The following is a 23,970-nucleotide window of genomic DNA, read 5'->3' as shown; positions in this document are numbered from 1 at the left end:
GGCTTGCTTTATAGGGTACCAGCTGATTGGACCAGCAAAGGATAAGCAATGGGAATGAGGCAGATGGAGGTGGAGGGGAGGTGAGGAGAGGAAAGGATGCTCTGGGAGGAAAAACAGCATTTGTAGGCTGGACATAGGTGTGAATGCAGTCCATTCAGGCCACTCAGAACAGTTTGTGTCGCTGGAGTAGAGGTGTCTAGTGGGAAAGCGTGGGTAGAAAGGACCTGCTCACAAAGGCTAATGCCAGATTTTGGAGGGTTTCATAAGTACAGCCAAGGAGCTCAGGCTTCCTGGGCACCGAGGAAAGATTAAATGGCTTAAACAGCGGAGCGACATAATTAAATATTTCAGATTCCACCAGAAGCTTTTCAGAATTTGAATTTTAAGGAATAAGATTATAAGATGTTGCTAGTAGTCAAGAGGAAGGAGTAGTGACGGCCTCACCTGGGGCAGTTGCAGAGTGGAGAGAAGAGCCAGATTTAAAATAGAAAGAGGTAGACGCTAAGGACATGTGAAGAATGAACGCTGCCATCGAAGAAGGGAGGCGACCAAGCATGGCAAGATCATGGTTAAGGACAGGACTGTGGAGCCTGGATTTGAATCCCAGCTCTGTCCCTTGCTTACTGAGTGACTTTGGATGAGGAGCTTTTCCTTCGTGGCTCCGTTTCCTCACTTGCAAAGTGGGGTTTGCAATCTTAGCTACTTCATAGGGTTGTTGTGAGGACGAGCTGAATTACCATCTGTAAGGTTCGCAGAAGAGAGAACTGTCACTGTTACCGTGACCTGCTGTGATCTCTTTAATGTTATTAGTTCACCCTGTCTTAGGTGATTGCTGAATATTAAGGTGACACCGCTTTTGTGTGACATTTTGCCCCTTTTTCTCCACCAAGATTGACTTCATCCCCACAAGGATCTGCAACTACTTTGAAGACCTCAAAAGTGGCTTTGTCCCCTTCAGCGACGGCCAAGAGGATAAACAGAGGTTCTTTGTCCTCAGGTGCCAGTGTAAGAAGGTAATTTTCTCTACTTCTCAGATACCAGTGGGAGGTAAAGGGAGTCTGCAGCAGACAATGAGTTTGGCTGAAGTTTGCCAGAGGAGGGGATCAGGGAGAAGGGGAGAAATCACAGAAGGCTCTGTGACCCTCCGGGGCTTCTGTTCCTGTCTCACGTGGTGGGGGACAGGGCCGTGGAGGGAGTGCTGTATGGCATCCCTTTCTATAGTGAAGCTCCAGCTTGCCTAACGTGGAAATTGGAGTTCCGTGGCACAGACTAACGATATGTGGTATGGTCATTTCTCCTGCGATGGGTAGGGACATTAGAATGAGTACATGTAAGGTAAATCTTACACTTAATCTTACTACTTTTTACTCTCCTGTTATACAGCCCTTTTCATTTACCCTCTACCTCAGGACACATAGAGCCCCCAGATGTTCTATCTCTTAACCACTCAGTCAGAGTGGTTAAGCCAGCTTCTTGGGTCTTAATTCACTGCTCAGACAGGAAGTTAACATGTATAACTCAAGGCCCCATATGATATTGTCACCAAGAGCAATAAAGAAGCCATTCTGTTGCCATTTGCATTGATCAGAACTGTCTGCATCCCATTCCCCTCATGTCCTAATTATGTGTTCTAGAAACATGAACTCTGCATGAGTATACATCGTTGTCTATGTCCCCCCCACCTGTGTTTTCCATTCAGCTTTTCCATAAACTCCCGGCTAGCCAGTTCTCTAGGGAACTTGAACGCTGCAACACAGGAGCCAGAGAACAAAAAGGCCTCCTCGTCCTCCAAGGCGGGTTTCATAGCCAGCCCGCTCACCAGCCTCTTGAACGGCAGCAACCAGCCGCCTGCCAGAAATTACCCTGAGCTCAACAACAACCAGTACAGCAGAAGCAGCAGCAGCAGTGGGAGCCCCCTGAGCAGCCAGCCGAGCCCCCACGGCGTCAAGACGGAGGAGCACCCCGCCCTCCTCCGGCCCTCCTACACCGGCCTCTCTTCTTCCTCAGCGAGATTCCTGAGCCGTTCAATCCCCGTAAGTTCGCAGACACCACCTCTTGGTCCTCAGAACCCTGAACGCAACTTCTGTGCCTTGCCTTCCCAGCCAAGGCTGCCGCCCAAGAAATTTAATAGCGCCAAGGAAGCCTTCTGAGCGATGCCTTCCCTCTGTGCTGTGAAACTGTCCATGCACGTCCATTCTGCTGGCTCCTCTTCAAGTAAATGCCAAGTTTCAACTGGGGTTTCTTCCTTCCTTCTTTTTGTCCTCCTCCTCCCACTCCTCTTTAGGTGATTTCTCTTCGAAGGGGAACAGCTTTTATTCCCTTCATCATGGACACTGTTGACTCAAGTTACTTTTCAGTTCAGGTTGCAAATCACTCTGCGTATCCGGTGCTGAGCCAGGCGCTGATTCAGATAACAGACGGTATTGGCTTTGGTTGTGGTGGTATTAGGAATCGTCCCTTCTCCGCATCATGTGTTCATGAATGAATTTTGGAGTATTTAAATGTGGAAGGTGCCGAATGAACAGGATCTTCTCAGAACTAACTGTTAGGCCCCTGAATATGTCACGTCCTGCAGGGAACTGACCCTGCAGAATTAACGACGTGGCAAACGGGAGGTGTTGGTAAAGAAGGCTTATAGGTCGGTATCTAGGAGGGAGGGGAGGGGAAGGCAGAGTACGATGGAAGATGTTTGGAATTAGCCATCAGTCTTCTAGAGACAGGACGAAAGATCGCCAAACACTTTCTCCCTATGAGCTCAGTATTTAGGTTGCCAAGCCCCGCCTTTTAACCAGAAATCCCTGTTAGGTCAAATCTTGTGGTTCACCCGCTCTATGAATCATTTTAATCACATATTTTGATTGCCTCAAAGGGAATTGAGATCTATGGGAATGTGAGTTTTGATTTTAGAGAACAAGGACGAAATGGGAAGGAGAAATTGATCTCACAAATCAAAGAAATGTTTATCAGAGTGATTCCAGTCAGGGCACAAGCCAGCTCCAGTGTCCTGGGAGGGCTGGGACTCCTCAGCCATTGTCCAGGGAGAGGCTGATTTCTGCAGGGGAGCAGGGGGAGGGTAGCATGCCTTTCCTGGGGAATCTTAGCCCCATGGGAATAGTTAGCGAGACCCACTTTCCTTAGATGGTAGTTTAGGGACCCCCTTTTCTAACACGAGGATGCAGTGCACGCACCTGTGCGTTGGGTGGACTGATGACCACTCCCATCCCCACCTCAGCCTCTTTTCAGAGGTTTTTTTTTTCTCTCTTCTATGCACACGCAGTCCTTCCTGGCACATACAGTTGACCCTTGAGCAACACAGGCTTGAACTGCAAGGGTCCACTTATACACAGATTTCTTTCAATAAATACGGTGCAGTAAGTGTGTCTTCTCTTTCTTATGATTTTCCAAAGAACATTTCCTTTTCTCTAGTTTACTTTATTGTGAGAATACAGTATCTAATACATATATTAATTGTTGATGTTCTTGCTAAGGCTTCTGGTCAACAGTAGGTTATTAGTAGTTAAGTTTTGGGGGAGTCAAAAGTTAGGTGCTGATTTTTGACTACGCGGGAGCTGACACCCCTAACCCATGCATTGTTCAAGGGTCAGCTGTATAATTTTCCCCATAAGATTTTATTCCCCATGATTTTTTCAGCATTATTTTAGATTCCTGTATAGATCAGGGCCCCAAGCAACTGCCAGCCCACTCCTCCCCTTAATTTGCCTCTGATCTCACTATGTTATGGGTATAAGTATATCAGTAAAACTTAAATCTTAGTAATTAAGGGGTTAGATGGAAAATGATAGGTATTTACCTTTTCGTAAGAAGGTTTACAAGTCCCGTGCTTCCCAGCGGGAGTTGAATTGTCAGTATTTTCATATACCGATTGTGGGTCAGCCTCATTTTTAGACCAGAGTACAGATCTGTTCATTTTCGGAACAAGTGTTACACGTACAGATATACAGATAGTTACATAAATATCTTGCCGACTTCATGGCTAAAGAGTTAGTGAAGTCTGCATTTGCAGCCGAATACCAGAAGCATTAGGAGCTTGACAAAGAATACCATTCTACTTTCTCTGGATCTCAGTTTTCCTCTTGGCTAGTTGCAGTACGGGGGTGTTCTTTAGATGATTGTTGATCCCCCCCATATTTATATAATTTAGTTTTGGTGTCGTTCCATATTCTGTTATCTGTCTTCACCTCTCCTCCTTCTCCTCATCCCTCTCCTGGCCTGAATAGAGTGATTTTCCAATAATTAAATTTAAAGTAATAGTCTATGTGGGCAGCTGCTGCTGTTCCCCTCTTCTGCCTCTTAAATTTGTCATCTTATTGTAAAGAGAAGCATTTATAAATGGAATTGCCAGCACGACAACATTTTCCTCCTTCTCACCCTCCCGGGAAGGAAGAAGCAGCAGGTCTCTTAGAGCTGACTTTCGCTCCTTTATCTTTGCCTAGAAAACCTCTGTGGGAGGAAAGGCTCCTAAGTCCTACCCCTGCTAGCTTGGTGGTAGAAAGTCTCAATTTAGATGGAAATTCCCATGTTATGTGGAATAAAGTATCGGTCCAATACAGCTTTTCTGATCATGGGTTTTTTATCTAAAGAAGGTGGTCCTTCTCTCCAGAGCTTCCTAAGCTGCGAGGCGTACACCCCTGAAGAACGAGGAATAACTCACTCGACAGAACTGTGTTCAAGTCCTTGGGTAGGAAATGAAGTCTGTACAGCAGTATCCTCCCAGCACCTTTAAGAAAGACCCAGAAACTCCTGGGGGATGAGGGTGACGTGTGTTTAGGGGGAGTCTAATATTTTAGAAGCTGCAATTAGCATCTCTTTTGAAAGCTGCAATTGCTCTCTCACTTTATGCAGCAGTTCAGCCCCCAGAAAAATGTAAAAATGATTTCCTTGTTCTGTCATTAAATGCTTTAACACAGAAAACAAGAGCAAATGTTAAGGAATTCTTGTGACAGAAAGCCAAGAAACCACCCGATTTTATTTTTATTTATTTGGCCTCTTCTGTGAGCCTCAAGGTTTCTCCTGCCCAGCGCAATGCGCAAAGTTTCATTTTTATTAACCCACTTATTGTTAAAAAAAAAAAAAATCAGTTTTCCCTCCCTGACATTCAGAGGAGTTTTCAAATGCATAAGAAATGAGGGACGTGTGATTATGGTGTGGGTGGGGTGGAAGTATTTTATTAAATTGAAATTACTTGAGGTATCTGTCTTGAATATTTGCTCTGTTTTATTTTTAAGAGACTTGCCCCTGAACTGCTATTCATCTCCGCTGTCCTTAACTGACCCCGAAGTCTGGCTTAGGTCGTGATGCCTTCCCCATAAGCTCTTTATACCCTGCCTTGGTCTTCATCAATACTCTTCTCGCTCTGCATTTTAATCATCTGTGCACTTATCTGTGCCCCCACTAGACTGTAAGCTCTGTAGGGCAGGGACCGTGCCTCTGTTTTCTATGCCGCAGTTGTATGCTGTGTGCATAGCATGCGGTAGGCACTGGCTAAGTATTTCTTGAACGGTTATATGAATGGTTGGGTGTTTAAATGAGTCCACTCATTTATTATTGCCTCCATTTTAAAGATAAAGAATTTAAGGGTTTGGGGGCGCCTGGGTGGCACAGCGGTTAAGCGTCTGCCTTCGGCTCAGGGCGTGATCCCAGCATTCTGGGATCGAGCCCCACATCAGGCTCCTCCGCTATGAGCCTGCTTCTTCCTCTCCCACTCCCCCTGCTTATGTTCCCTCTCTCGCTGGCTGTCTCTATCTCTGTCGAATAAATAAATAAAATCTTTAAAAAGAAAAAAAGAATTTAAGGGTTTGAGAGGTTAAATATTTTGGCCTAGGCCTAGACTGTACCACAAATATGTAGCAGAGGCCTAATTTGCAGCTAGGTCAGTTTGACTCCAAAAAGCATACTCTTTTGATTACATTGTGTCATACATATACTGTGGTAGGTGTTTAAAACTGATAGCTAGGCACCTGGGTGGCGCAGTCGTTAAGCGTCTGCCTTTGGCTCAGTGATCCTGGCGTTCCGGGATCGAGTCCCACATCAGGCTCCTCCGCTGGGAGCCTGCTTCTTCCTCTCCCACTCCCCTGCTGTGTTCCCTCTCTCGCTGGCTGTCTCTCTGTCACATAAATAAATAAAATCTTAAAAAAAAAAAAGGGGATAGCGAAAGGATATCTCATTTTTTCAGGAGAGGTCAGGGAAAGATGTGAAGAAGGGATAACCCTTTAGTTGGGCTTTGGAGGGTGAGTAGGAGCCTGCTGGGAATCTAGTGATGAAAATAGGAAGAAGAGAAATGGCCATTGCAGGCAACGGGAGCCATAAGACCAGAAGTGCAGCTTCGTACTGTAGTAAGACTCCTGGGTTCTGAAGACAGGTAGACCTGGGTTCAAATTTTCTCTCTTGCCACTTCCTTGTGGTGAGTACTTTGGCGAGTTGTTTAACCTCGCTGAGCCTCAGTAAAATGGGAATAATGGGAATGATAATAATCAGGGGCAGATCTGGGTTTTGGACACCCTGAAGCTTACACAATTTGGTGGGACCCATGTTTAAGATAAAGAAGGCAAAATAGGAATTTTTGTAAATTTTATACAACATAGGGCTGTGTACTTTGAAAGGAGTTTATGTGACTGTGGGGCCTTGAAGCTTATGGGGTAGTGATCGTAATATCTTTGTACTAGGCTGGTTGTGATGATTAACTGAGGAGATAAATCATATGAAGTAGTTTGCCCAGTTGCTTACGGATGGTGCTCAATAATTGCTAGCCGTTATTGTTTTAAGAGTGCTCCCGTGTAGCTGAAGCCAGGGGAGGTCACCTGTAGATGAGGCTGGAAGGTTAAGCTGAAGCCAAACCGGGAAGCGCACTGTGAGCTTTCAGAATCTTGTCAGCAGAGTGACTTGATCAGAAATGTTCCGATGACGATAATTCTGGCAGTCGTGTGCAGAACAGCTCTTGGTAGAAACCCTGAGGGCAGGGAGACTGGTTTGAGCCCTATCTGCTGCCCTCCGTCCCTGCCTCACCGGGTGTCCCTGCGTAATCGCTATGCTTGTTCAACCATTATTGCGTGTTTTACTACACACAATAGTAGTGATGCTATCAAATAATCATATATGACCAACAAATCCACCATATATTTATTATTAATTTTTAAATTATACTTTTATTTTTGTAAGTGGAAACTTAACTACCCAAAGGAAAACGATGGTACTTAGTAAACATCTTTTTTTTAAAACAGTGAGCTTTTTGAGGAGTTGTAAAGTAATGTGCTTTGCTATAAAATATATATATATGTATAGAGTCAGGTTGGTTACAAAGAATTTTTTGTCACTTCAGTGTCATAGGGTCACATTAATCTTAGCTATATGGACTAGCCTTTTGGAATGAGCTCTTATACTGAGCTGTAGGGTCTGTAAATATAAATAAGGTAAGCGGCTCTATAATGAGGTTCTTCTGAAAGCTGCTTTGGGCATCACCTATTAAAATCTTTTTTGTGATTTTATTACTCTTCCTAAGCAGTAGCGTCTCTTAAGCTTCATTTCTCATTCTTACATACTGGTCTTTGGACGTTCCCAGAGATATTCTCACGGTGATGTTGTAGCTTATATTGCTGAGGCCCTTCATTGTCTCTTGGAATTTTCCCATTTTCCTCTATTCTGCCGTTTTTCATCTTTGTTGTTGTGTTAGCCTCACTGATGATCTTCCTCCCTCAGTCTCTTAATTAATTCATACTGTAAGTAGGGACACAAGCTCTTTCTGTGAAGGGCCGGATAGTCATTGTGTTGGCTTTGTGTCCCAACTCTTCAACTCAATACATAAACAAATGGTGTGGTTGTGTCTCAGTGAAACTTTATTTACAAAAACAGGTGGTGGGCTGGATTTGGCCCCTGGGCTGTGGTTTGCCAAGCCCCCTTTAAAGCACTGCCAGGTAAGAGAGAACTGATCTCATCATTTTACTTACTTGTTCAAAAGTGACCAGGATCCCCTCGTGCTAGAACATTAATCCTGAATTCTTTCACTGAGCTCTCAGGCCCTCCGGTCCCCTTATCTTATCATTGTACCTCATTTACCCTGCTTGTCCCCGAATGTGGGTTCCCTTGTCCCCGACCCCCCCTATTCTCGTTATTGCCCACCTCTTGGCCTTTGGAAAGCCCTTTCTTGAAAGCCCCCTGCCCTCTTTACCAATTTCTCATTTTTAAAGAGATATACTACCTTCCATCTACTCTCTGAAGCTTTCCTCCAGAAACTGAACCCACCCAATGTTTTCCTTTTGAACCTCTGTTCCTACCCATGATGCATATTAGTACTTTATCAGTATGCGTGGCTGTTGTTACATACCTGGGCGTCTATTTGTTTACCATTGTCCGTATATATGAGACTTGCCTCCAACTTTTAAACTTTCTTTGTGTGTCGACATGCAAAGTTTCATAAAGTTCTTTTATATTTTATGCTTTCTAACATAGTACTAGATACAGAAAGAAATTAAAAATATTCCTTTGGTTTACAGTGGAAAGGAGATTTGAAATGAACTATTGTGTGTGTACTTCCTGTTTTACCCTAGTGTTCTCCTTACGCCACAGTTGAAATTGGCTTGAACGCAGCTTCCTGCGTGGGGGGGTGCAGCCTAGTCTGCTCTTTGGTTCCGAAGACCCTGTGGATGGGTTCTCTATCGCAAATTTATTTATATTTTGGTAATCATAAGGCAACTTTATTTTTGTCTCCCGTATTATTTTTGTCCCTTTGCATTTATTTGTTGGCTGTGGTTCTTCTTTTTCATTGATGTGTAGTCGACACACAATGTTACATTAGTTTCAGGTGTACAACAGTGATTCAACATCTCTATGCGTTATGCCGTGCTCGCCACAAGGGTAGCTCCATCTGTCACCATACGATAATATTACAGTACCATCCACTATTTTCCTATGTTGTACTTTTCATCCCTGTGACTTGCTCATTCTATAACTGGAAGCCTGTATCTCCCACACCCCTTCTCCCATTTTGCTCATCCCTCATCTCCCTACTCTGGCAACCACCAGTTTGTTCTGTGTGTTCTCTATTTCAAATTTGACCAGAACCACCTTGGTAGCCTGTGAATAGGTTAAGTTCTTCTGTGTTCTGGCATTAATCGGGAAAAAAAATATATATGTGTGTGTATACACATACATATATATATATATAATAATATGTTATCTATATATATAAAATAATGTTTTATATATATATATATATATATATATATTTCAGGAATTACTGATTCTTAAAGTAGGACTTGGAATAAGATGGAAATATTAGATCGAGTTGGTAAAATACCCAGTTTGGTGAAAATCTGAGTGATGGGCATGTGTACGAAAGCTTGCTTCATTTTCACTTCAGAGTGGTGTTTGTGTGACGGGGATGAGCTACTGATTGGTTGTTTGAACATCCATTCCCAATAAAATGCTTCCACTTTCCAATGAGATGTTGATGTTAATAGCTTTCCTTAATTTAAACTTGCTGTCTTTCCCCGCTGCCTGTTCCCCATTCTAAAAACTGTCATCCTGTCCTGATTTTAAATATAATCTTGAATCACAAAGCTTAAAGATTGAATATTGTATTTAATACTAAGGGTTAGTACCAGCTTTCTAAACTTGTATGTTTAAGTTGCTGTGGTTTTCCCCTCTCCTCTCTGTGTTGTGGCATTACCTTAAATTTGATGGAATTTTCGGCTAAGGGATGTTAATTATATCAAGAACGTGAGCTCTGTCTTTGAACCACATCTTTGGCCTTTATTCAGCATTGGTATTCTTTTGTTTCCATTCCAAGGGGACTTGAGAATGTTACTTCACAAGGCATCAAATTGTTTTGAGGTCAGCATGGTTCAGGTGGTGCCTTTAAATTTGCATATAAGCTCTTAGGTACACACAGTGTTTGCAGGTAGAGCTAAGGAGAATTTCCGATTCCAGGGTTAAATAGTGGTTTACATTAATTTGCTGTACAAAGCCTGTCAGCTGTGTTTGACTCTCCATTTGAAAGGACTCTTTCAAATACAGAACTTGCTTTAATCTCAAGTACATTGGAATTATTAATTGCCTTGGTTGTTCAACTTAATTTGACACCTTCTTATTTACATGATACCAATTACACTGCTAAGTCAAAAGAAAATCTTGCTGTATTTATTTATTTGGCCAGGAGCAAAAGAACTTTTTGCTATACTATATATGTATAAAGACTTGTCCAATTAAAAAAATTATCTAATATGTATATGAGCGTCTACCATGAGCGCAGTATTGTTTTAGTGGAGGAAGGTAAGACAGAGACGTATAAGGCCTTGTCTCCCACCAAATGGAAAGCTCCATGAGGGCATCTTCTGGCTTAATTGACCATCTGCCCTTGTTTTTCTGGTCCCTTCTATCTGGCTTTGCCCTGCTACCAGAATCTGCTTAAAATACGAGTTTCCTAATGTCATCCTTTGCTTAAAAAGCTTCTGTGGTTGAAGAACAAAACCAATTATTCGAAGATTTATCTCTTTTCCCTGAAGTTCTACAGTTTCACCGTAATATACCTAGATGCGGACTCGGTATAGTTTATCCTTTTGGGCCTCAGTGTGTGCTTTGAATCTCAGGGCCGATGGCTTGTTCAATGACCAACGTTCTTAGGCATTATCTTCTTGGATATTACCTGCCTTTCCCCTGCTTCTCCTTTTGTAATACCCCCTAGACTTACGTTCAGTCTGTCCTCAGTATTTCTTACCTTCTGTTTTATATTTGTTTAATTCCCGTTGCTCTGGTTGTGTTCTGATTGAATTCCTCCTGCTATTTTCCAACCCACTAATTCTCTTTTAACTGTGTCCATTCTGGAATGTATCCCCAACCTGTTGACCTTTTGATTTCAATGGCTATGTCTTTTATTCCCAGCATTTATAATTCATTCTTTATGGCAGGCATCTGTTTTTATTTGGACCTGCCTATTTTTGTTTCATAATTTTTTGTCCTTTTTGGAGTATTCTTCATGTTTTCACCTTGAGAGCTAGAGAGCACAAGCAGGGGGGAGTGGCAGAGAGAGCGGGAGAAGCAGGCTCCCTGCTGAGCAGAGAGCCCCACATGGGGCTTAACCCAGGGCCCTGGGATCATGACCTGAGCTGAAGACAGATGCTTTACTGACTGAGCCACCCAGATGCCCACAATGTCTCCTTTATGTCCAAACTCGGGGCAGGAGAGGTGACTCCCCATTCTGGTGAGAGTCTCTCCCACAGGCTGCTCTCGACATCTTTAAGGCCAGATCAGATGATCTCCTTCTTAGTCTTTCTACAGCATTTGACAATGTCAAGCACCCTTTTTGCCTATTATTTTTTGTCTCCTTTCAGTTTTAGAATGCTCTTTTCCCATTTCTTTTTCTCCCTCCCCTTTAAGCTAATACCTGTCTGTCTTCCTCTGCCCGCTCCTTCAGGATTTTCCCAAGTCTCTGACCCTGGCCTACTTTTGTGTCTGGGTAATCGTCTCCTGGGCATTGAATCTACACGTCTAACTTCTTACGTGCATTACTTGGGACAGAACTCACACTCCTCCTATAGCCTGCTCCTCCTTTCATTTCCTGGCTTAGTAACTGTCATCCAAGCTAGAAATCTGGAATCCTCTTTGACACTACTGCTGCCTTTCCCCCTGCACATCCAGCCACTCAGTCCTAACAGACATCCCTCTGAGATGTCTGGTTTGTTCTTCCATTCTCATCACTGTTGCCCTAATTGAGGTCTTCGTGGACTATCGGAATAGCCCTTTATTTTTTTATTTATTTTTTTTCATGCAATATCTGTGCATTTTTCTTTTCTTTTTTTAAATTTTTTTTTTATTATGTTAGTCACCATATAGTACATCCCTGGTTTCAGAATAGCCCTTTATTTATTATTATTTTTTTTAATGATTTTTTATTATATTATGTTAGTCACCATACAGTACATCCCCGGTTTCCGATGTAAGGCTCGATGATTCATTAGTTGTGTATAACACCCAGTGCACCATGCGACACGTGCCCTCCTTACTACCTATCACCGGTCTATCCCATTCCCCCACCCCCCTCCCCTCTGAAGTCCTCAGTTTGTTTCTCATAGTCCATAGTCTCTCATGTTTCATTCCCCCTTCTGATTACCCCCCCTTTCTTTATCCCTTTCTTCCCCTACCGATCATCCTAGTTCTTATGTTCCATAGATGAGAGAAATCATATGATAGTTGTCTTTCTCTGCTTGACTTATTTCACTTAGCATTATCTCCTCCAGTGCCGTCCATGTTGCAGCAAATGTTGAGAACTCGTTCTTTCTGATAGCTGAGTAATATTCCATTGTATATATGGACCACAACTTCTTAATCCAGTCATCTGTTGAAGGGCACCTCGGCTCCTTCCACGATTTAGCTATTGTGGACAATGCTGCTATGAACATTGGGGTGCATATGGCCCTTCTCTTCACTACATCTGTATCTTTGGGGTAAATATCCAGTAGTGCAATGGCTGGATCATAGGGTAGCACAATTTTTAACTTTTTAAGGGACCTCCACACTGTTTTCGGAATAGCCCTTTAAATTTTCTTCCTGCCTTAAGTGTCTCTCGCCTTTAATCTCTTCTCTATATTGCTGCCGGTGTTAGATTTTAAGAGACAGGTGATTAAACCGTTCCTGTGTTCCGAATTGTTTATTGTCTCCCCTGTGCCTGTGGGGTCCCGTCTGGATCCTGTGGCTTGCCACTCGGAGCCCTTCCGCAGCAGACCGTGTGCCTCCCCCACGTCTCGCCAGCAGCTCCGCCCGGCTCGCTGACGGCCGCCCTGCAGGAGCGCCGGGTCCTGCCTCGTGTCCAAACCTCACGCGTGCGGTTCACTCTGCGTTTCCTCCCTCCTTCCTTATAATTCCTGGCCTGGCTCCACAGGCATCTTTTTGAAGCATCTTTTTGTGACCCATCCTTCTCGACTCTGGTGGGACTTTGTTTACACCCCCCCCCCACCTCCTCGTTGCTCTCATATTCTAGTTAAGCTGTATGTGATTCTCTCTTCCCTCTGCTGGCTTTTAAGCTTCTTGGAGGCATCTTTGTTGTCTCAGGTTCCAAAGTATAGTGAGTGCCTAATAAATATTTATCGAGCTAGAAGTTGGATAATATATCTAGGACCCTGAATGCGAAGCCAAGAGCTAAGGTGCTTAGGAGCCCATTAGCACCGTTAGCACAGGAAGCGCCAACAAAACGGAAAACAGGTTTTCAGCTTTCACTTTAATATACAGTCATCTGAGAGGGTTTTTTTTTTTTTTTCTTCTAGAAATGTGGCTTTACTAAAATACATTTTAACCAAGCTTGCATTGATATAATTTTGCTGTTCAAATGAACTGGCAGCGCTCACGAATTGTTGGCAGTCAAGTTGAATGTCAACAACAATCCGTCATCTAACAATTGAGCGTTTTGTGATTGTTGAAAAGCACAGATTAAGTTCACTCAGAAAAAAGAATCTATTAAAAGTTAGGTAAGAAGGTGAAAGAATATTTTATATAGCATTTTAATTAACCGAAATTGGCTCGTTAAATCTTGGGGTCCCTGAAATGCTTCGAGAACGGTACAGAAAAATGTTTACACCTCCTTCAAAGCTGAATTTATCAAAAAACCTTAGCCTTTTTGTGTTCATGTGATGCCAATAAAACCTTATCAGCAATGTTTCTCTACTAGTGTTACTGGAGAAGTATTATTATGTTAGCAAAGGCAAAAACTTTCAGTATTGTGAAACCACGTTTGTGGAAATGGGTATCAACGCACACATTTTGCGTGTTGGTAACCTGTAAGCAATACAAAAACTGGAAACTGTTTATTACAAAGCCATAAAAGAAACCCAGAGTATAGAAGCAATTATAGATGAACTTATTATTCCTCAGTATTTACTTTTTTCCCATTTGTTCATTAAAATTCAACACTGGAGTTCTATATTTTGCCAAACACATTTTTTTTCTTTTAATTATCTATGCCATGAAAACAAACCACTTTTTAAGGTGCTTTTTTCCTCTGTAGTTAGAACTCAAACCAAGGGTAGTTTTTCTTCCTTAAGGGACTCGGCAAGATGGGGAAATGCAGGAGACAAAAAGTCAGTGTGGCAAAAGCACATGGTGATTGTGTCAGGATTTTGACCTAGTACGAAACTAACACTCCAGGTCATAGGGCCATGTTCAAAATTATTTGAACATTAAGGCGTCATTCCATTCATTCGCTGGCAAGGACCTAAATTTTTCGTTATTCTTTACAGCTTGCTGTTTTTGATAGTCGATGTATAATTGCATTTATTAACAATCTTACAGTATTTATATCTATAATTATTAGACATTTTTCTACCGTGATTAGGTAACTGGGCTGTTTAAAAAAGAAACACCTCCAGAATAGCTAAATTTTTAAAGTCACTACCTACATCTGCCAAAACAGATTAGTAGCAAATTTCCAGAGCAGAACAAATTGTCTTGATCTCCTTACCTAACACTTTGTTTTATGTCAAATCTAACTGCTTTCAGGGAACAAGACTTCTTGATGGAAGCTTATATTTTGACATAAAAATTTTGGGGGCTGCAAGTGTAACGTAATTTTATCCTTATTTTGCAGGCTGAATATTGCTGTATTATTAATTTTATGGTATTCACACTATAAAAACACCATATATTCATGATAAACTGGATCTGGTCTTAACTCACCGTAATCCTGTTGAACTTACTGGCTCAGGAACTTGAATATTCTGTTTGAGAAATTATATATATATAAAAATAAGGGCTAACTTGTAAAATAATATTTACACCTCAGGTGCCACTTCCTTCATAACCATATCCGTTGTCATTCCTGAATGTTTGTAAAAATTTCAGATGCATTAGGTATTAATTCTTACTGTAGTGATAACCATTGGCCAAGCAGAATTAAAACTTTAATCCGAACACTTAAGCATGGGTATTTTTATAAAGAAAATTTCTTTTTAGCATATTCCTGAAAATTACTTTGGATTTGGTCCTAATAGGATTTTTCATTTTAAAATGTCTATATCTCCTTTATAGCATAATAAATATTGCTTTCTCTTTTTGTAATTTAATATTTCTTTTCTCACTCAGGATCATACCCTGCTTCTGGTTAGTATTTGTCTGTGTTAGGGTGATAGACAATATCCAGTTGACTATGCAGTGATCACAGGACAAAAGCTGAAGTGTCTTGAGGCATTATACTCCGGTGGCTAAGCATTGGGCTTTAAAAAGTCACACTGCTGAGCTCCACCACCCCCTCATCGTGTGACCTTGGGCAAAGTACTTCACTGCTGCATGCCTCAATCTCCTCATCTGTAAAATGAATTGCCTGGAGCATTTAATGAGTTAATGCCTACAAAATGGTTAGAACTGTGCCTGGTATATAGGAAGTACTCAATAAGTATCACAGAATAATGGACCTCTTCAGTCATATATCTAGTTTATTAAGAATTCCGGATAGTGGTACTTTAATCTATTTTCTGAATAATAAAATCAATAGCAAGAATGATATTGTTTATGGAGTACAAAATACATTTGCATCTTCGCCGTAAAAATTAGTAATGCTAATAGATGGCTATTGTGTTTTCTGGGAGATTTATTAGAAACTTTAGGATACAGTTAACAGATAAGCCAGAGGCTCTTGGTACAGCCCCATCATGGAAGCATGTGAAATCTACATGTCACTGTCATCCCACATGACTGCTTCCCCAGTGAAGAGGCCTTGAAATATTAGTTATGTTTTTTTCAAGTGAATATGTCTCCTAGTCTCTAACAATTCTTTCTTCCCTAACTCCACTTCCATTAAGGTTTTTGTTTTTGATTGAAAATGAAAGGTAGTGAATTTGTTACGAAACGCTGATGTCGGAATAATTTGTTAAGCCCTTTTACTGATCTGTTATTTCCTTTAACATTCTTTACACCATGTAAAGAAACCATGGAAGAACTTTGGTATCTTATTTTTATCCCCCAGTGCCAAATGTATACTATTGCTCTTTAATAATTATGTGTCGAATGAATTAACCAGCATGACAGAAGGTCCATTCTTCAGCCAAATCACGTCTGTATTTGTTTGCAGAGGACCCGGAGCCAGTTAGGCAACAATAAGGGAGCACACTGGGTGGGTGGGTGGCAAAGGAAAGCAGCAGGGATTGTGAGAAACTGTTATCTGTAGGTTGGATTAAACAGCAGCCAGAGTTTGTGACCTCTGCTGTGTGTAAGGAAAGGCTTCTGCCAGAGGCAAATATGAATATATACTTCATAGGAATGATGGACATCCCTAAAATTATTCTTGACTATTTCTGTTGTCCAGTTCCATGGGCATCATGATTCCATAAAATAAATAAAGATAGGTACCCACACATATTGACCCCCTATATATTAATGCATATTAAAAATCCTTTACCTGGAAGAAATGTTAGTAAAGGCCACTTGCCTGGTATCGTTCATTTGCTCTATCTCTGTCTATTGAGAATCGATGGAACTTCAGGGGTGCTTGCAAAAACAACTCTGTTCTAAATTTACTGCAATCTGAGGAGCTACATAGTTTCTGTTAGTGGAAACACGAATAAGTTTTCTAATTGGAACAAAAGCAGCATTTAACTAGTCCTACGAAAGCACTGGCCAGCGTAGAGCTTGCACGCCTCTCAGTCTTGCTGCTGGAGAGACCCTATGGCCCTGCCCTCCTTGCCTACTTGCCAGACTTCAGAAGAAACTGGGAAAAAGCAGCTAGAAAAGTCATAGTCTACTTCTAATTGTTAGGATGGCAACGGATGGGCCTACAAATTAAATGTACGTGGGCTTGAAGGCATTAGACCGGTTTTACTGGACTTTCCGTTTTACCTCTGAGGCTCTCCGTGAGTGCAGGTGTACTTGTATGACAGTACCCTACTTCTTGATCGTCTCCCCTGTTCTGAAGGCTTGGCATAAACCACATTCTGCAGTGAGAAAGTCGACCTGACAACCTTTTTCATTCTTCCTAACATTTCCATTCTCCCTCTTCGCATTTCACCTCTTCCTGGAAACCTGCAGCCTCAGGAACCACAGCCCTCCCCGAGTCTTCCCTTCCCACTCCTCACCTCACGCTTTGCTTGTGGACAGTGTTCCTGTCACCCTACGCACATGATGCACGTTATTGAACATTGACACCTTTGCCTTCTCACTTCGTGTTTGTGTGACGGTGTGGGCTTTCGCCGTTTGTGGGCAGGCTGCTAACTTTTTGACTCACAGCATTGATAGATACTTAGTAAATGGCTGCCCACAGGGTATAAATCCACTGGGATTGTGAAGCATGAGAGTGAACAGAAAGAGTTTGAATCTTTTTGCAGATGATTTGCCCAACAGACAGATTCTCTTTACTAAAACGCCTACGATCAGCAAAATGGACTAGTCTCAGAATTGAGAAGACCTATGAATACCACGCTGCAGATCAGTTTGGAAAAGAATGGTTGGGGGAGGAGAAAAGGACATTTGGTAGCAAATCAAGTAAACCTTGCTGTTCTGAGGTGTTCGATTAGAATTGTGCAAAAGAATTTGTTCGTGTTCAGACTCTTTGTGTTCCTTCTTTTTAACTGCTGTTTGCTGCCCCAAAATAAGTATCTGGCAAATTTTTTGCCAGACCTAGCTTTATCTTCTCCTGGTTAATATCTGTTATCAGTGCATTCTTGATTACACGTCCCCACCATATTCCTTTTATATGATTATCTAATATGATGTGGGAGGGATTTGCACTGTTTACTTTTCTCAAAAGCTGCCCACCATTTATTATGTTATGACTGCAAGATTCTTCTGCACAAATGCTTTGGGTCTTAAGCTTGGATTTCAAAGCTAGTAGTGCTCTGTGTCCCCCTAAAAGGAAAGGACGTGTAAGCTGTTTATTAAATTCAAGCATTCTTAAGGAATTTATTTAAATGACGGCTAATTCTACTGCGTTAAAAGCACTAACAGTTGATACGCATTGGATTCAATAAAAAAGTATATATAATCTTAAGGTATTTTCTAAGAAACTTCAATTTAGTTACAGATGTCATTTAATATTTTTGAGTCAAACTCAGTATTATTGCACAAAAGCTCAGAAGTAAGTTTGGTGCCACCTACCAATTTGCAAATAACAGTTAATTTTTAACTGCCGCGAAAAAATTGTAAGCCTTTTAAAATACGGTTTTCTTGCAAACATGTCACGTAATTGAATATCTTATTCTTAGCAAATGCTTTGGTTTTTTTTTTTTTTTCTTATCCTTTTCTATTTTCTTCTTAGTTTATCTCATTGATCTTTTATGTAATAGACGCAAACTGCCTTGTGTTCAAGGAGGAAGCTGCAGGGTGTACTACCAGTTTTGTGTGTGATGGACTTTAACCTGGGTTTCTGTCTCTCCCCCACACAGTCCCTTCAGTCTGAATATGTTCATTACTAAGGCCCCGCCACTCCGGTGAAAGCGCTCGGCTCTTAGACACAAGGTCTGCGTCTGGACGAGCAATGTAGAGAGAGCAGCCGCTTGTCGGAGGAGTCTTTCTGCCTTCTTACCTTAAATTAAGGAGAGCGCTAACATAAGACCTTCGAGAGACTTGAAACCAGAAAACTCTGGCTAACGACTACTCGAAATGCACTGAAACTAGGTTTATGGAGCTGTCAACACTTTTTAAGACAGTCGTAATGTTGAATTTGGTATTTTGAAAGGTTATTTTTAATGTATTTCTGTAATACATTTGTTATTACATTTATGTGTACAGTGTTACATTATGTATGTATTGTGAACTTTAAAAGACTATTTTGATAAAGTTATAAATATATAAAATAATGTAAAAACTAGACTATATTTTGACTTAGATTTTTCTTGCTGTTTGCTACCAAAAATTTGTACTTTGAATTTGTTTAGTATGGTTTTGTCTACGATGAATACATAATTCCTCTTTATGAAGAAAAAGTAAGGGAGAAAGTTTTTAGAAAGTGATTTTTATGTTCCTACTCCGAACATGGCACATCAGTTCATTCTTTTGGGAAGTCAGTCTAATATGATGAGTTTATCCAAGCTGATCTCCGGTGAGAGGAGGATGGTCGGTTGATATGGCTTATTTAGGCCATTTCCTTTCCCTCTGTTTTTATTGCCAAGCCATTTCGTTTCGCATCCTTGTGGGGCTTTAGCCATACTTAACATCCAGTTGGAGATCAGCATTCACTGCCTGTTTCTCCTGAAAACGCAGCTTTTCTCTCTGTGAAATGACTCAACATTCCAAATGCCTGTATCTCTTTCCTCCTCTCACAAGAGCCCTTACCCCAGTTAGGACATTCCGCGTTTGGTACGAGGTTGTCGCCTGTGACCACACAGGGTCTGGCACCTGTTTTAAATCGATGAAGAGAGAAAACTGAAGAAGGATGCTGCTAAGTAGTTCTCTGTATCAAAGGAGATATGTTTGCAACAGATGAAAACCCCTAACACACAAGCTAGCGTATCAGCAGCCTGACAGGAGATCGAAGGGACTCCTTACAGGTACCCACGGCCCATTTACTAAGTGTAATCTGTGTTTTGGCCCCAGAAGCCTGGAGGCTTCGTTTCTCTGGGCGGTTGGGGAGCCTTCAATGTTGATTGTTTTCCCTGCTGCTTCCGAACAGATTCCTCACACAGCGAAGTGGATCCATACGAAGTGCTCTACTCGCCACCGCGGAGTTATTTATAATCTGTTTATTAGGAGGGGGCACCTTGAGGCTGTTACATATGCTTCAGCAAACATCACGTTCGTGTTTTCCATTTTAAAAAGGCATTTGAATGACTGTTTGGCTCAGGTTCATGACTTAAACTTCCGTAACTGCAGTCCCAAATAATTGCACTAAAGCTGACGGGAAAAAATGAATTGTATGTTTTAGGAGTCAAAAATGAAAATAAGTGGAATTAAATTGTATACCTTTTCTAAAGCTGAAATAGTAAAATATTTTTATTATCAGTTGTAAAAAAAAAAAAGAAAGAAAAAAAGATTGGTTAGTTGTATAGGAAGATGATAGTATTTTTTAAAAATTATCAGTGAAAAGTAATTGAGATGACGTTTGCGAAGTGTGGAAAAGGGAACCGTGTTGACAGTTTTAGTTCTGTGAACACTAATGTGTGTGCAGCTATTGAAATGATTGTAAAATTGACTACTATTAAATTTCCATAGTTATGTGTGTATATTCGTCATGTGTATCTACATGTGATGTCTTAAAATTATTTGTACACATGTAGATACTTAGACAAACCAAGAAGTGTATGTATATAATATAGAAAGTATATAGCAAAGTAATTCTACTCCAAAAATAAAACTTGTTGACTTGTATTTTGTTATGAATAGTTTACCTTCCGAAAGATATTATGTTCTATTTTAAAGTGTAGAAGAATGTACTGCTAATAAATAATAAAAGTTTTATGCAATTTATGTTTTCCCTGACTTTTATAATTTGTATTTTGAGTTATCAATGTACTGAAGTCTCTTTGTAATTTTATATTTGGTGTCTTTCAAGTGTCTCAAGCTCTACATTCTGGATTTTTAGTTTATCTTTTATTCCCTTTCCAGGTTGTGGCCTTTTTTTTTGAAGTGTATGACAATGAGCACAAAGAAATCTTATACTTTGCCTTTCACACAAGTCAGATTATATCAGGCTCTTGTTGTCTTTCTCTCTCTCTCTTATTTTCCTTTCTGTTAATAAAACACTGATTGTGATGAGAATTTTGGGTCCTGCTTGGTCATTTATGACTATTGGATGATACACTGGTGATCAGTGCCTTTTGAGAAGAATGACCATTTTTCTTAAAGGAGAAATTATAGAAATAAATCAGATGGAACAAACCTCACCACTTGCACCCATGCTCTGAAGAGTCAGCTTGAGAAGAAGCTGCACTATTTATTGAAGATATTTTATGCATTAAACCGGATCTCTCTGGATTGTGATGTTTCAGAGGTTTTGCCTTTCTCTTTTGTCTTTCAAAAATTTTTTTTCAGAACACATAGGAAAGGGTGTGAGTGGGAAGGTAGTTTCACTTCTTGAGTTGAAAATCTGCCAATTAGCAGTTCTCACAACACTGCATGAGACAGTTGGGGTACGGAGGTTGTCATGGGACCACGTCTTAGGGAAGGAGAGTTCTTATGAATTCATGAACCTGTGTAGAAGGGCAGAGAATCTTCTTCAGATTTAGTTCTTAGGAAAAAAACAGTAAAACGCACCAGTTAATTAGTTCCAACATATTTCTTCACCTTGCCATCATGGAGTTCAGATGGTTTTGCTGTCTGTCGATGTCAATTGATTTATAAACCGCCAGACACCCGGAGAGGCTCCCCGATATATATATTCAGCTGAGGTGCAGCTAACAGCAGGAGCACGAGTTTACAGCGATAAGCCGCAGAAATGTATTTTCCAAGTTGTTCGCACTCGTATGCTTTCCTTTGTGATATCTGTTAAACCATCAATATGTTAAAAGTTTCTGCTTAAACCAATTGTTGGTCTGTCAGCTGACCGGCACTCTGTGGTGTTTCGCGTTCTAGACGAAGTCTGTGCTCTTTCCCAAAGTGTCCTTGGAAGGCAGAGTTAGCGGTGCTTGCAAAAGCCGTGCAGTCCTCTCTGTAACACACAGCAAAGCAAGAATTCGGTCACTGCCTGTCTTGTCTGAAGATTAATTAGGGAAATGTCCAATTACAGCAAGATCGAGTTTACAGCATAAGATAAAGTTCCCTTATTTACACGTAGGTAGCACAGTAGTGGCCCCCGTGGCATAGAAAGGAGAAAATAATTGTATTAAGTTATTTTGGGCTGGATTGAAATGTTAATATATTCCCACCAGTTCCTTCTCTATGGATTGAATTATGATAATCATATCAAGAAAGAGAAAAACAGCTTTTCTAGGGAATTTTAAACTTTCTTGGTGAGGGCAAGTAGAAACTTCTATTGAAAGACTCCTTCCAAGGCAGCACTCAGTTATTTGGAACTGGTTTCAAATGGACAAACGTAAGGTAACTGACCTCTTCACTCGCCAGAGCTTGCTTTAGCCAGCAGACCACCGCACTGGAGACGACTCGCGTCACCACCCGCTGTTTCTCCTTTGGTTCAAATCAAGTGGACCGAAGCTGTTTTGAGAGGTTGGTCTGCAAGTGAAACGTGAATTCAGGGTAGTAACTGTAGAAATGACTCCAGCTACAAATGTTTACGTTGACATTAAACTTCAGGTTCAGGGGTGATGATCTATCAAAGGTATTTTGTTCATTTATATTATGGCTCTCTTCCCCAAGGATTTAAGCTGGCCTCCAAGAATGGACCAGGTGGACCACAGGGGAGAAAGAAGAGGCTTTGGACGCCAAATTTGGAGGCAACTGATGCTGGGGCTTGAAGCTGAGATGAATAGTGCGCTCAAATGTCACAGGATATTGGCCCTCTCTTCCTAGGTTGGGCACATTACACTAAATGCTCAACTTTAGTCAGCTCCAGGACTCCTTATTGGGATTTATTTTACTCAAAATGTTAGTAGTAGTATAATACATAATTATAGTATGGATGTATAGTATAATATGTAATTATTAACTAGAAGCTCTATGCTGTACAGTAATGCTCTAGGACTTACTCATCTTATATAACTGAAACTTTGTACTCTCTGATCATTTGCTAAGAGGGTAGATCTTAGCTTAAGTGCTTTTGCCACAAAATAATAATGACAATTATGATAAGAGGATGGGAGGAAACTTTTGGAGGCGATGGATAAGTTTATGGCCTAGATCGTGGTAGTGGTTTCATGGAGGTGTACTTAAACCTCCAAACCCATCGAGTTGTATACATTAAATCTGCACAGTTTTGGGATATCAATCATGCCCCAAGAAAGTGGTTTAAAATGTTTTCAAAGAAGAGATTATCTCCAAGTGAGATTGTCAATCTTGAGACCCAGATCTCCAAAAATGATTGTCAGGTACATAGAATAGAAAGTTGAAAAGACAAATTGAAATCAGAGATCAGAATAGTACAATGATAGTCTATATAAGTATCTATCATCTATCTATCATTTATCTAGTGTACGTCCGGCCTTTACTGAGAGCTAAGGCAGATGGAGCTGGGAAGTAGAAGCTATGCCTTTTTGTACTGAAGAGTAAAACCTGGAAGATATGGGGATCTTAGAGATTTGAGATTAAAGGAACCAATCCATTCTTGTCTTAAAAAAAAAAATAGTAAGACTCTGGAGGAAATGACATTATTTTTAAAAATCTAGGTCTCTTACCAGCAGAGAAACTTTTAAAAAACACCACACTGCACATTCTGAGAGAGATACCGTGCTCCAAGAGGCAAGTTCCAGGCAGTTTTTCAATTCTAGAAAGACGTCATCAATTTGCTTCTCATGTAGCGTGGGTTGTAAATAGCATGGCACCTGCTGACTGTGACTAGCGGGGTTTTGGGTAGGCCTAGTTTTTCCCGATTTGAGGAAATAAACAATATTCACTTCTCTCCCTTGACCATTCTTTACACCAATTTCCTTCACAAGTACAGCAGCCAGTCTGAGATTTTCCTGCTTCTCAAGGCCGAGTCAGTACCCTACTTTATCACTGGCATCACACGCCTTTGCCTTCGATGACCATGGAGTCATGGCCAGGGGCCACGTCAATGACGGCACTGCAGAAACCATAAAACAGAGCAGAGACCCGCCCCCCAGCTCAGAGCTTCTCAGGTTCCATCAGCACGGAGCGCCAGCCTCGGGTTCTCCTTCTCGGAAACTGCACCAGAGGCTGAGTGAGGGTCACCGGCCCTGAGATGGCCGTCCTATCGTGACAAGAAGTGAGAAGGCCAAGAGAGACCTGGACACTCTACCAAGCTGACAACCGAGACTTTACAATAGTTTGATTTACTTTAAAGTCAGATCTGTTGGGAAAATTATCCTTAACTAAGGATTCCTATTGAAGGATTTCTATTGAAGGAACCCCAGGTAGTTGGGGCTGTTAATTTCTAGAGTAATCCAAAAGAGGAAAAATTCACCCATCTGGTCT

General features: G+C 41.2%; 1 protein-coding gene across 13 annotated transcripts in view; it reads left to right on the top strand.

Annotated features, from left to right (window-relative positions):
* Positions 1 to 20,682, top strand: part of CDC14A (cell division cycle 14A) — a 208,582-nt gene extending 187,900 nt beyond the window's left edge. For 9 of the 13 annotated variants that reach the window (XM_057310436.1, XM_044383600.3, XM_044383598.3 and 6 more), the window contains 2 exons: positions 891 to 1,013; positions 1,700 to 4,883. In XM_057310436.1, coding sequence (XP_057166419.1) covers positions 891 to 1,013; positions 1,700 to 2,150 — 574 coding nt within the window. In that variant the 3' untranslated portion in view covers positions 2,151 to 4,883. Of the gene's footprint in view, positions 1 to 890; positions 1,014 to 1,699; positions 4,884 to 18,371 lie in introns of those variants that run through there. The other 4 variants (XM_048220695.2, XM_044383602.3, XM_048220698.2 and 1 more) reach the window with 1 other exon arrangement.
* Positions 20,683 to 23,970: the final 3,288 nt, after the last annotated feature.

This window comes from Ursus arctos, unplaced genomic scaffold, assembly GCF_023065955.2.
Source record: "Ursus arctos isolate Adak ecotype North America unplaced genomic scaffold, UrsArc2.0 scaffold_12, whole genome shotgun sequence".
Lineage (NCBI taxonomy): Eukaryota > Metazoa > Chordata > Mammalia > Carnivora > Ursidae > Ursus > Ursus arctos.
Note: the sequence above shows the minus strand (reverse complement) of the source record. Positions and strands in the feature narration are given on the sequence as shown.